This window comes from Lepisma saccharinum, chromosome 14, assembly GCF_977018435.1.
Source record: "Lepisma saccharinum chromosome 14, izLepSacc3.1, whole genome shotgun sequence".
NCBI lineage: Eukaryota > Metazoa > Arthropoda > Insecta > Zygentoma > Lepismatidae > Lepisma > Lepisma saccharinum.
In genome coordinates, this window is record NC_139242.1 from 79,768,270 (window position 1) to 79,782,044 (window position 13,775).

Below are 13,775 nucleotides of genomic sequence, written 5' to 3' on the forward strand. Positions count from 1 at the left end.
TTGTAAAAGGTTATTTTCTTTTCTGGTTTATACAGCAAATCAGGTTTTGTAAAAAGCTGAAAATCCTATTTTGCTTGAACGAAAGCAGTAAGCCCATTCTTAAGCTACAACTATTATCGTTATATTAGCATACATGTGTTTTTGAAAAAATAGCCTCTAAGTAACTTTTGCAAATGGTACTGAAGCTAAAACGTGTGTTTCAAAAGAAATAAAATTGAAAGTGCTTTATTGTGTGTAATTCAACAATTAAAATGTATCAATCTATTGAAACGAAAACCAACTTCACGTATATATGATTTACAGTTGTCTGCTGTAATAGATTCCTCTGTGACAGTTGAATTTTGTGTTTCACTAAAAATTTTCCATGTCGAAGTTTCGGCCTGAGCATAATGTAGTGCCTACATGTTTGTACATGAACATTTCTTGTCTCATGAGTGTGCCTCCATGAAAGTCACAAGTTACAGAAAACACTCAGCATTGCGAAACATGTTTTTAGTTTTGGGAACGAAATGTTAATTTGGTACAAATATTACTTCTATCACTTCTATATAATCCTGTATTATACTCACCAACATCAGGCCCCTTGTATGAAAGTTGAATTGGACTCACAACTGGTGAAGATTGTATTGGATCATCAAGCAGAAGCAAGGCTATATCATTTCCACATGCGAATCTGTAAGATATAACATGTGAGTGGTGTATTCGCTTATGCGCACATTCTCAAGTTCACATCAAATAAATCTGTAATACAAATAATTTTTATTGTATTTTCAATCAATTGTATGTCCTTTAACCCACCGTTAACATTGCTGATACTATTGAAAATCTATAGTGGAAAATAATTCCAAGAATGATTTGTCAACGATATTGCTCGAAGAAAGGACGGACAAGAAGCCGTTATGTTGCGTTTCGCATTTCTGAATTTCATTGATATACAGGTGCTTTTCACATTTACTGTGTAAGCTGACCTTTATGGTGCTTAGTGCAGAAGGTTCCCTGATGACAAGTGCCGAAAAAAGATTAGGATCTCGCCAAAAGATTACAAAGATATGATACGAAATATTAGGATTTTCTCACCTAAAAATTAGTGAAAAGTTTAGAATCTTACCAGAAAATTAACCAAAAGTCAGAGCCTCGCGAAAAGATTATTCAAAATATGACCTAGGTACTGCTACAGTGCGTTCAGTTTAACTAGGGGCCGAGATAGCGCGTGACTGTAAAACGGCGAGGCATGGAGCAGATGCCGGCATTTTCGTTCCGTAACGTCCCGCTTATTTTGACATACATAGCCATATTTAGTATGAATACATTCATATATATTGTATAACGAGTACTATCAAGTGTTATAAGAGTTTTTCAAAGTGAAGGCCAACTGCATTTACAACAAGCCAATCTATCAATGAACCACTAGTGTAATAATCTAACAAGGGCAGGAAAATTGTAACCTTGAACGACTTTATGACATGATTTTAGAATTTAGTTGGACATGTGAATGGACAGCTGACGCTATTCCGATCTTATTTTTACCAATTTTTAATAGATGCATAAATTTTAATGTATGAATGAAAATATTCTCAATCGTGTCTACATTGTCTCAAAGAAATACATTGGGTACACGTTCTGGATCTTCTATATATATGTCATTAAGTGTTTTATTGTTGATAATATTACAAAGTAGTTTGAGTTGAAAACTAATGTCCTTAATCTTGGAATAAACATTCCCAATTTCAAAGATTTGTTAACGAATTTGGTTTTATTTCATGCATTATGCTAAGTGAACAGAAGACTATTTTCATTAATTTAACCGTAGTTTTAATCTTATCAATAAAAAAATCATATTCGCACATATTCATAGTAACTTTATTATCTTCAAATTTAAGAATACTTACGTGCAGTAATCTGCATGAACATAAGCTTCACGAACTCTACGAAATTGCTTATTTTCGTAGGGGTCAGATAACGTTCGAACACCTGCCACCACCTACAGACAAATATGAATGTTCATGCTTCGATAATGTTACGATTTAATTAAAATCAATATTATAAATATAAAATATATGACGTAAAGGCATTAAAAATATATGAATTTAAGATTGGAATTGCTTAGGAGAAAAAAAAGGTAAAGTGCTCCACTTTGCTTAGCACCACGCCATGAAGGCGTATAGGGGGTAACTCCCCACACTTTTTTGATCCGGTCGTGAGTGAGGGTGATGTGATCAGCATCACGCCCCTGACCTTCTTTACCCCCCAGGGTTTCCCCCAGGTACCCAAGCACCGGGGTCGCTTCCAACGTTAGAAAAGTTCCCGGATTTGCTTACAAGATGTGTACATAAATCAGCAGCCAAATAAAACTTACCTTATACTTGTAGTAAGAAAGCAGACTTAACTAAGTGATAGGATGACTTCAATATGACATGTTTTATGTCTCATATTCGTAGGGACGTGAAGTTTTCGTTTTATTTTCCCCTAAATTTGGGTCGGTTTACAGTAAAATTCGGTGTTATTAATTGAAAACCGTTTATTTTTACATGCGTTTTCACTGTTTCTTCTATGCATAATATTTACAAATTGCTTTAGCTATGGAAAATTGATACAAATTTTGGTTTTAAAAACAAAAATAAACATATTTAAGGCTTGTCTTTGTGAGAAATGACCAAATTTCGTGGATTTGGAAAAATATTTCATATCATCGGACACAAAATATGAAATATTTATTGAAGGCTATCACCCAAATATTTGGAACACAATCATATTTCCAACTTTTCACTCTCACGGAATAAAATTTTCAAAAATTATTTTCTTGAATTCACTTTTCAGTTTACAATAACATTGGTGATTTTCCATGCACAGATGGTGTGTAATAAATGTTCACAGTATTCACTCACAACACTACCTGTACTACAAAACGAACTTATAAATAGGAAGATACCACTTTTTACCATTTACTGCAATGAAATGGTTCCTTTAACAAAGGTAATTCGTTCGAAGTGCAATGTACTCATTGTCTTCTTTCCTTCTTTTAGGCTTCTCGAAGCCTTCGACGACAGAGAGTTTTCTTCTCGTGTTTCCCGGACGGCGTAGTGGTAACGTCACCGCCTTGAAATCAAGCGGTCCCAGGTTCGATATCGGGTGGAGGCACCACGATGGGTCGAATCCCACTTTAAAATGTAGGTCAAGTCCCGATTAGCCTTTATGTGCATAAAGTGAACGTAAAACAACAATTCAAATAAACAAACTTGTCTTCTCGATGTGCCTCTCGCTTCCATTGCGCTTAATCAAGAAATACAAACTACAAAATATTGTAGTTTTATCTGAAGCATAAAATCTTTCAGAAGCAAACTACTGAATTTCTGCTGGTTTTGGCTACTGCGAAATACATCACGGGAGGAAATGGAAATGCAAGACGATGCACAAACCATGCAGCGTCAGGGATTCTGATTTCTGAAATTTCCCTAACAATGCCAAAAAATCCTTCTTGCATCTCAAAATAACCTTTTGTGTGCATGCATACACCTACACCTCTATCCACCTCCGATGCAACACAACAAGTGTTTCTCCCTGAACATTTTCGTTTCCTCTGAATCTTCGCTTCTGGGGGAGATCCCCGCAGCGATCTGTATTTCAGGACAACGTTAAACACTGTCAGTCATTTCTGCGCCAAACTGCAATAAATGAAGCGTAGCAATCTATTTTGAATCGAACTTTCACTAGCTAGCTTAGAAATGGCAGAACTCGTACCTCTTCAGGTAGTCGTTTTTGAACAAAGGAAGTGTTATGCCCAGGTCATAGTGCATATTTCGCGGCGTTTTTCGCGTTAAAGTACAAAATTCGGTGTTATTCTGAAAAATAGCGAAATTCGCGTTATTTCGCGATTCCGAAACACCGAAAACTTTCTTCCTTGACCTACCCAAATTCATTTTATTAAACACTTTATTTTGCTTTCCTCAACTTTTCGGTGTTATCCTTAAAACGAAAACATATTGGTTACCACAGAAGAGATATACAGATGTTGTCGAGAGACCTGCTCAGACTATCTCGTGGGGATCGATCACAATTATTTAACTGGGGAAAAAAGAGAAGCGGTTGTAATGGTAACATTGGAAACAAAATTGAAACAAAATTGACTTTTGGCCAGCACAACAGGTGACGTCGTCGGCATACGTTTCGATTCTGAGCTAGTCTTTTATCGCATAAACATTGACATAGCCTACACGATATAACCAAGGCAACTCTGGTTTTTATATATTCCAACGATACTGATTTTACGACCCTTTTTAAATTAACTCTTACAGATTCTTGCAAGCTCAGCTTTACGTACGCAGATGATACAAGCATGCTGAACGATCATTTGTTCTTGTTTCGTGAAATGCCGCCTCAAGCTCTAATGAAGTAACGTTCTACTAACCACTTATAAGACCCGTGCACACGTATGGAGTTGAAACATTCGTCCTCACAAAGCAGGACGAATCACAGTTAGACTGTTTTCAGAGAAAAAATCCTACGTCAAATCTATGGACCCTTATAGAGACGTGAATGAGAAGAACAAATCAAAATTTCTATCAGTTATCACTGCTTTGGCCACAGTACGCGTTTCTAAAAATCTGTCATAAATATCATACCCCTAAAACGTATTTTTAATTTTTTTGAGAAAGAAAATAAAAAGTAAGATTCTTAGCTATGTATTCTTGTTAGGTTTCATCACATTCAAATGTAATGCAGTAGATATAGAAATTCCTCTCTACTATAATGTGTTGAGTGAAATAACTATGATTGTTTTGTTACATCAACCAGAATACTTCAAAAAGGACATTCTCGCTATAAAAACAGCAGGTGGTAGGGTTAATGAGATTATAGACCAGCTGACAACGTTCTTAAATTTATTTGGTGCATGTTCTCAATATCATCTGCAAGTTATTCGTACAGGGTATTGGTTCAACAGCGAGAGATGAAATTTCTCGTCATGTGATGATTATGTGGGCACGTTTCTTGAGCAATTCCATTCGACAAACAAACAAATTGGTAGTCGAGCGTTCTTGTAAATATAATATATGCGTACGCATTGAATTTTTATTGATCTTATTGTGACCATGTAGAAAATCCTGTCCAAGCTGAAATACGTATAAGGCGTAATGCTAATTCAGCTTCCCGACAACAGTTTCTAAGATTGTAGATTGTCACGAAATTTCCAAACTTGACAGTTGACACAGAAAACTGGATATGAACTTGTATTATAGTGAGAACACTTAATATTTAGCACTGGTGAATAGACTGGAGAGGAATATAACTCGAATGTGTTTGGAAAATCCAGACATTTTTGTGAGGCAAGTGCTTGCTCAAAATACATCCTGTAGTGACTCACCTACGCACACTAAAGCTTCAGAGAGATCTAGCTACCTACCAGCTGTTAAGATCCTATGTACACATCTTGGAGCATTTTGGATTTATCCAAGAGAGTTCTAAAAGACAGGCAACTACTAGAATTTGTACTTTCTCAGTGACCATTGATGAACAATGATTGAAAGCAGCATTGACAATAGCAATTGTGAATTTGGGACTAATGGAAACAGAAGATTTCAAACATTGAAAATTACAGGATTACCAATTTCCTCTGTTGTTAATAATTCAAATAATTTGTTTTCGTTTTTGTTTGAAGTCCACTTTGTACACAGAAAGGTTACGTGGGACTGGGCGTGGAGTTTAAGTTGGGATCCGTACGGAGTTATATTAACAGTCTGAATGAAGGATATTCTATGGCAACTAATGTTACTAGTGGAACCCCTGTGAGTACATTAAACTACTGAGACGGGTAAATACGCTCTTATTCGCCGTGCCAAACTATTACGATAAATGGTTTACTTGTACTTATTGTCCTTACTTTTCCATGTTAAAGTCTTGTCCTTGCTATTACAATGGAGTTAAATGTTTTGCCTGTAGTATTTTTGCTTGCGTTCTTTGAATCAGAGTGGACTGTTACAGAAAGGAATTCCTGAACCTATACTTTGAAGCACCGGGAATATGTTGAAGAATATACACCATATTTGTTAAATGTTTAATTTACAGTGGTAGTCAATGTAAATTGTTGGATTTATTTACTTAGCTATGGCTTCAGATACAGTACTGATACACAATACTGATTATACTCTTGGTTCTTTCCTGTCCAGGATAACGTTGGAAGGAAGTTGGCTTATTTCACGGGTGAAGAACAAATGTATGTAGGATCAAGTCACCAAATAATTTATTTCCTTCCACTTAGTACGTGAACTAAATAGGTAGCGATTAAGTGCAAAGAGAAAACTTTTCATACGGATAAATGTACAATCAAGTGCCAGCATATCGTTTCTTTGTTAGATCAAGCAATTTAATAACGTGGCTATGTCTAGATATAATAAACATCACGAGGATATTCAGTAGCAACGACCTAATGCACATAAGGGATAGAAGATATCTGAACATTTGTTAAGAATTACCATTAAGATTCTACAAACATTTATATAACTGATATTTTATTTAGTGAATTAAAAAAATATTTGACCAAATATACTTGGATAAAATATTGGCTACTGTATTACATACCAGAATATAATTCTTATTAACTGCATCAAGACAGTGAGCGGCCGTTAGTACCCATTTAGCTGCAACAATGGAACCACCGCATAAGTGTTTAGGTTCAAAACCACAGTGTGGCTCTAGCACTTGTAATGAAACTATGAAAGGAAACTGCCCTGAAAAAAAAATAAACATTATGACGTAAGAAGCCTGTGTTGTCAAAATTTAATTTTGTGAACTGTTCGATGGCAGTTTTAAAATTCAGAAGAGCTAGTTCTTCAATAATATTGCCAATTTAAAAATAATATGAAATTCTCAATTTGTTTTTATACTTCTTCACCACAAAGTGACCCTCGTATATACGTGTAGCTTGCGTTTGCTTCTATTACTTTTTCCACAATATATGTATCAAATACAGTAGATAAAATATTTGAATAATGGAATTTCTGAAATTTGTCAATGATGATGAAAAATGTTGAAGGAATGTTTAAGGAAGCAGATTCTAATGGTATGGCATTCGCTGACTGTTTGGAAGACAGTGCTGAATGAATGTTAGCATTCTTTTGTTGTAGCATGTTGCACAATAACGCTGAGATAGTCTTCATATGCCCGGGATGTTTGAAGTTAAAATGATATCATTAACTTGAAACTACATTCCATTATTTAGTTTCAATTTTCTGATGGCAATCTAGTAAATATTCTTTGCAGAAAATGAAGGTGTAACACAGAAGTTGTAAGTGTTGAATTTTTTCTATTTTTTTTTTGCAGAAATTTCGTTGTATTTAAATATAATTTTCCGCACATATAAATCATATCTCATCGATAGTTGTGGCAACTTCACTAGCGATTTCTAACGCGAAGGGCTCTCTGCTGTTCTTTTTTTTTTTTTAATCTGCTGATTTATCCTGACCTCACGTGCATGTTCACGTGATCGCTTTGTAGGGTGGGTGATCCCACATGTATACATTGGTTGCCATCTCTCGGCCTCAAAAGATCCTAGCTACGAAAATTTTAATATGAAAGCAACTAACACGAAAGTGAAAATGTTATGAAAACTATTTTAATGCGTTTCATTGTAGAATAAATGGAAGCTTGAAATCATCTTGAGCTCATTTTAAAAGAGACAATTACTGGTTATATTGTGGCTATAAAAGTCATATTCTTTACCATTTTATAGTGTATTACCACAACCTAAGAATTTCAATCAATATTTTAACATACCTATTTCAGCGTTCTGTCCGTTATAAATCTTAGGATCGAAGCCATATTCTGAAATTAATATAATTACCTCAAATTATTAACGACGATTTCTAGAATAAGAAAGTCACTAACAAATTAAAAATTTATGTTTTAATTCTATTGTAATCTACGTGTTTGAAGAAGGAGCATTGTGATGAGTGAAATTGAAATCTATACGAAATTTAATTCCATAGTCCCTGTTTGGCTCATGAATTCAGTGGTACAGGAAATTTAAAAAAAAACAACAACTTATTTTTGTTTTGTTTTTTCCATAGTTCTTGTTTTACATGGTTCTACAAATAAGAATTATGTCACATTTTTTTGGAATCAATAATTATGAGAAGTCTGGTACGTTACACGAAGGCTCCCTGCTATAAATATGCGTGCACAATCATATTCTCATTTTATCTATTTGCATATCATAGTTACATAATAACCCATCATTCTAAAATATTAAAATAATACTTTCCGTCTAAATACGTATTATGCATTTTTTATTTCCTCCTTGAATTTCCAAATGCACATGCTGGACTTTTGTGGTCCCAAAGGAAAATCTTAGAAAATAATCATATCTGATCAAGACTATTCGAAGAAAATACTTAGCAATTAGAAAGCATTGCCCTTCTTTGTATTCAAATCTACATTTATGGGGAATAGATGTGGGTGTATTTGTTTCTTTCACCCTCTTTAAAATAAATTGGAAATCTAACACATTCTAATCGCACAAAGTAATCTCACTGTCTCATAAAATGTTTTTGCATTACATTCTCTCTCTATTTGCTGTGCACACACACACGATTGCCCCCCAAATGGAAGAGTCCAATAACAGAAAATGGGTGCAGATCTCTGGTGTGGTAGTGAGCTGTGTTAACCACCAGGTCAGCAGATGCCTGGAAGGGTACAAGTATTCATTATGTTTGTATATGGAGGGTAAGGGGGCACAAGGCCCAGGGCAGGTTGTTGCGGATAGTGATGATAAAGGGGTATTAATCCAAATTAATGGATTTATTATGAGAATTGGATTTGTCACATTAAAGTTTGTTGTAATGATATATTGTAGCAGTGTTTGTGATACGGTTTTGTGTGATTCAGGTGAAATGGGAAAATATCTGAAAATTTTTGTTGTCACACTTAAGTAGTAAGCCTGTTCTGTCACTACCTATTATGTTTAATATGTCTGTGTTCAGGTATGGGTGTGCGTTCACGTTGAAATGTAAATGTAATATTATAATACTACCTTCTGCCATTTGAGACTTGTCTCTGTTGACGGGAAATAAATTAACAAATATTTTGAAGGTAAACATCTATTTCTCTGAATATCTCCTCAATCATTTATTATATTTCTTACCAGCTACGGTAGTAGAATTTATCAATATTAATATTTCATTTTCATCGATTGAAATACTGCTGAAAAGAACTTGGCGTGGAAAATGACAAATATAGAGTTAAATCAGATTCTGCAGAAAAAAATATGATTGTAAGGTGAAGATTTCGACTTACCGTGTGAAGCTGGCTGACCGTCGAATATTCTGGTGTTTGATTCGTTAGAATTTGATCCTGAAACTAATATGGAATTATATCATTAAATTTTGCGCAAATGAATAACAATCTTTAATTATGTGTATGCTGAGTAAAATGAAAATATTTTGACCTACTTGGAACGCCGGATTACCGCTGAGTATTTTAGAATACAATTCAGGAAATAATTCTGAAATTAATGTGGATAATACGAAACATTATCAATGTACACTTATATAATTCCAAAAAAGTTTAAATATATATATTTGAAGCATTGCATTTCAGTGAATTTTATTATTATGTGTGTTAAGTATGCTACCGTTTGGAATTTGAGTAGTAACTTCAAAATTAATATTACATTCATTCTCTAATCCAAACATTAAAGCTTGAAACAATTTAATTTGCACAGGTAGAGAAAACGTAAGAAACTTGAATCTGCAAGGTTCAAGAAACCTTTGACTAGAAGTGCATCACACATAAATTTACCGTTGCGTAGAAACGAATTTTCGTTTCGTCTCCCTCTCTCTTAGCATCACGTGTTCTACCCTGCTCGAAAACCTTCGCTATTGTTGCCATATTGTCATTTAATTCCTGGACACACTCGCGCAAACATCATTGAAAACAATTGAATAGCGCTCCAGCTCGCGGTTCCCACCGTTCGGCAGGGACGGTAATGTGGCAATATAGCACGGCGTAGTGGTTGCTTCTTTTATGCAGTGCATGTCATTGGCTAGCTAGTATCTAGTGTTGCCAACTGTAATAATGAAGCACTATTTCTGTCACGGAAGGGGAAAGGCAGGTAAAGTGGCGGTGAGTTTTGTTGGATTGGAAGCACCATATTTTTATTTTATACTAAGTATTTGACCGGTTTGACGTTGTGTGCGTGTATTGCGTGTGTGTATGTTAAAGTATGTGTTTGCTAATGAACGTTAAATTTCATAATGCCTCCAGTTCTGTCGAAGTTGAAATCAAAAACCTTGCATAGTCAAGCTCGGGAAATTCTAAGCAACGTGCACGAGTTCATGAAGGAGGAAGCCAGTCATGGTGTTAGCATCCCAATAAAGCATTTTGGCAAGAGAGCAGCGGCTGCCACTGGAGTTCCTGAAAGTACAATCAGGGCTATCATGAACGAAAGACAATCTCTTGAGATGTCAGAATGTCCCTCCACATCATTCCACACTCCCGGGAAAGAACGACAAAGACCAGCGACCAAATCGTCAGTGGACGCTTTCGATGAAAACGTTATCCGTAGGCGCATATACGACTACGCTCTGCGTGAAAATGAAGTGCCGACATTGAAAAAATTGCATGTCAAATTACAGGCGGACATACATTTTGCGGGAAGTCAAGAGAGTTTGCGACGTTTGCTGCGAAAGATGGGATTTAGGTGGAGTATTGAAATAGCATAAGAAGTCTCATTATTTATTTTATATTTTGATGTTTTAGTTAGGAATATATTGATTTTCAATTTTCCGTTGCTGCGTAATGACCGGGGAGGCAAAATGACTAGCGCCGGCCCTGGTTCATAACAAAAGAAAAAGACGCGCAGCTTATCGTCTAGTGGCAGTATATGTACTTGTTATTGTTGTGGAAGCCGGCATCCTTTGTAAATGTACAACAAAGGCAACCGACTGTCGCCGATCTCAGAGAGGAAATAATAATACTGCTTGAGGAGGAGTGTTATGGTGCAATTGCCGCGGTTTAACACGTTGGCATGTTATTATCTGCCGTTGCAGTTCCATACCAGTGTATACGGGTTTTGGGAGTGAAAAGTTAGAACGCCACCAATGCATTAATGCAATGAAAAATAATATATATATTTTTTTTATTTTGTTTGAAATCACTCAAATAAGGAATCGTCTGAAGAAGTCTTCTTTGCAGCATTTTTGGTAATTTTACTTATGTGTTAGTTCATATTTTGCGAATTTTTAGTCCATATGTATGTAGCTACATAAAAAGCCACTTGTTAGTACATATTAATCCTAGTCCTGGTATAATGCATAACGTTTAAAACTCAACGTTAGATAGACCTGAATTCTCTAATTTTATTGTTGTACGTAACAGCTGTGCAGTGCATCGGCGCACTGTAGCGATTTTTCTATCTGCTCCATTAGCAACACTGCTTCTTTAGTTGTTTCGCGCATCGCACGGCAGAAATATCTGCGCTGGACTCTACGTGGGGAGGCCAATGAATTCGAACCCTCACTATGATGTAGATGAGCTATGGCTCTGAAATTTTAAACAGCTATAGGTTGGTGAGTCAATGACATTTATGCCAATTTATGTAGTCAATCACTATGTATTAGAATCAGTAGTCAATCACAATCGAACATATCGCAGATAGGTTTGCAGGGAGAATAGCGCAGTAAAATAAAGTTACAGGACGAAAATTGTAGCGCTATAGCAGCAGTAAAATTCTGCGTCTAAATGTCTACAGTATATTATGAACACCGTAACTACAATATATAGTAAATACTAAGGTGTTTCAGACAGAAACGGAGAACTGAGCATTAGACTGTTCTTACGTACATAATTTATTGTAAATTATATTATTTACAATTAAGAGTAAATATGTCACTACATATGCACGGTCCATCTACTGGACAATTACCGACGGGTTCATTGTGGAAATTGTAGTAACTACACTTTCTTCAAGAACATTCCCAAAGGCATAACACTTACAGTAGACACAGTTTTCTTGGCTTTTTCGCCGAAAATTCATCTACTATATCATCGAAGTTCAATTCACGAGGAAGTTCATGTTCAATGCTTAATAAACAAATATTGGCTAAGCGATCCTGTCCCATGGCAGCACGAAGCCTGTTTTTCACAAATTTCATTTTTGAGAAAGATCTTTCTCCGCTGCAGTTTGTTACCATTAAGACCAAATATATTCTAAAGAGAATATGTGCCTTTAACATTATACATAGATAGTTCCATTGGGATGTCTTACTGATGTTGACATTGCTACTGCTTAGAACTCACAGTTAACAATAGAAAGTTATGTACTTCGTAGGATTATTTATTATCTTAATCGTATCTGAGAATTGATTGTTTGAATAAGTGTGCCTTTTTTCCGCACCACAGCCAAATCAATCCATGGTATAAACTATACTGACCTTCAGATATCTACAAACATATCGACTGAAAGCTGTGCTACAATTGGATCCAGAAGAGTGTACACATACGACAATATTGAAGTTCTTTTGATTCTTAAAATACAACTTCTTATGTAATTTTTCACAAGCATAGCCAGCTGGTTAAAATATTTTTTTGGTGGAGGCCCTTCACAGCTTCCTTGTGGTGGGGCCCCCGAGGGCAATTCCCCCATTTGCCCTTAGGTTAATCCGGCCCTGGAAATGTCCATCATATGACACTGTCGAACGATGGAAAAGAGAATTCAAATGTGAGGGCACAAGTCCACAGGATGGCTCAAAATAAGGACACTCACCCAGAGTCAGAAAACCAAGCGTGGTGGCATAATTGGAGCAGGTCGTTATTCAAAACTGACGTGCGATGATTAATTTCTTAGCAGGGGATGTGAACATTGAGTTTGCTATTGACTCAAATTTCTCATTGGTATCTTTCCCCAGCACCAACATTGATTCCAATGAGTTTGTGTCTCGTTCACAGGTTGTATTTTAAGATAGGTACGAAGTACGATCAAAATACAACTCTTTCTTAACTATGAGACTTAGAGGCTCATAACCTTATGCCACGTGCCCTACTAGCTTTCCATTTTACTCAGGGAAACAAACTGCTAAATAACGCCCAAAATATCACGAATCAGAAATCAGTGGTAATTGAAAACATCAATTGCTATTTAACTCGGCTCAAATCTCACCCAAGCATGCGACCTTAAAGTGCTAGAATCTCTCTATGTGATTGAATTATATCGTAAATATTAACTTGGAGAGAAATAAGTTATGTGTTGGAATGGGTGATTTCTTGGTACATGAAATATGATGGTTGGAACGTACAGTTCTGCACTCTTATTTCATAGCTGATTTATAAATATATGCAAGCATTATCGAAAAAATAGTACAAGATTCGTGCATCAAATTGGTACTGCAGACACTCAAGTATTAGTAAATAAGTTTAGAATAAGACTGGGATGATTATTTAGTCCAGATTGTACACAGTCATATCTATTGATCTAAAAATGTACCAAATTATGAAACAGTACTACTGTCATTTCATCATTTTCTGAATTGGTAATTTGCACCACAGATAAACGTATTATATGTTTATCTATGCATCCACTCTTCATGATACTACATTAGTACACTTAATAACATGCAAGACTTTGTTTTAACTCTTCAAACATCAACAATTAAGAAGGAAAACAGCGTTTATATTCAGTTCCTTTGTGAAATTGTAAATGTAACAGATGTTAAGATGTTAACAAATTTCCTTAAGAACAGCAGTTTGACTAAATCATCACAAGAGGCGCGTCTCAGGCTATTGTATCT

General features: G+C 35.6%; 1 protein-coding gene across 3 annotated transcripts in view; it reads right to left on the reverse strand.

Moving 5' to 3' along the window:
* LOC145998629 (complement factor D-like) overlaps positions 1-13,775 on the reverse strand; it is a 94,612-nt gene that overhangs the window by 37,264 nt on the left and 43,573 nt on the right. For 2 of the 3 annotated variants that reach the window (XM_083135089.1, XM_083135087.1), the window contains 5 exons: positions 9,286-9,348; positions 7,768-7,815; positions 6,574-6,722; positions 1,890-1,981; positions 570-673 (listed from right to left, as the gene is read on the reverse strand). In XM_083135089.1, the coding sequence (XP_082991215.1) occupies positions 570-673; positions 1,890-1,981; positions 6,574-6,722; positions 7,768-7,815; positions 9,286-9,348 (456 nt within the window). The remainder of the gene's footprint in view (positions 1-569; positions 674-1,889; positions 1,982-6,573; positions 6,723-7,767; positions 7,816-9,285; positions 9,349-13,775) is intronic. The other variant, XM_083135088.1, reaches the window with a different exon arrangement.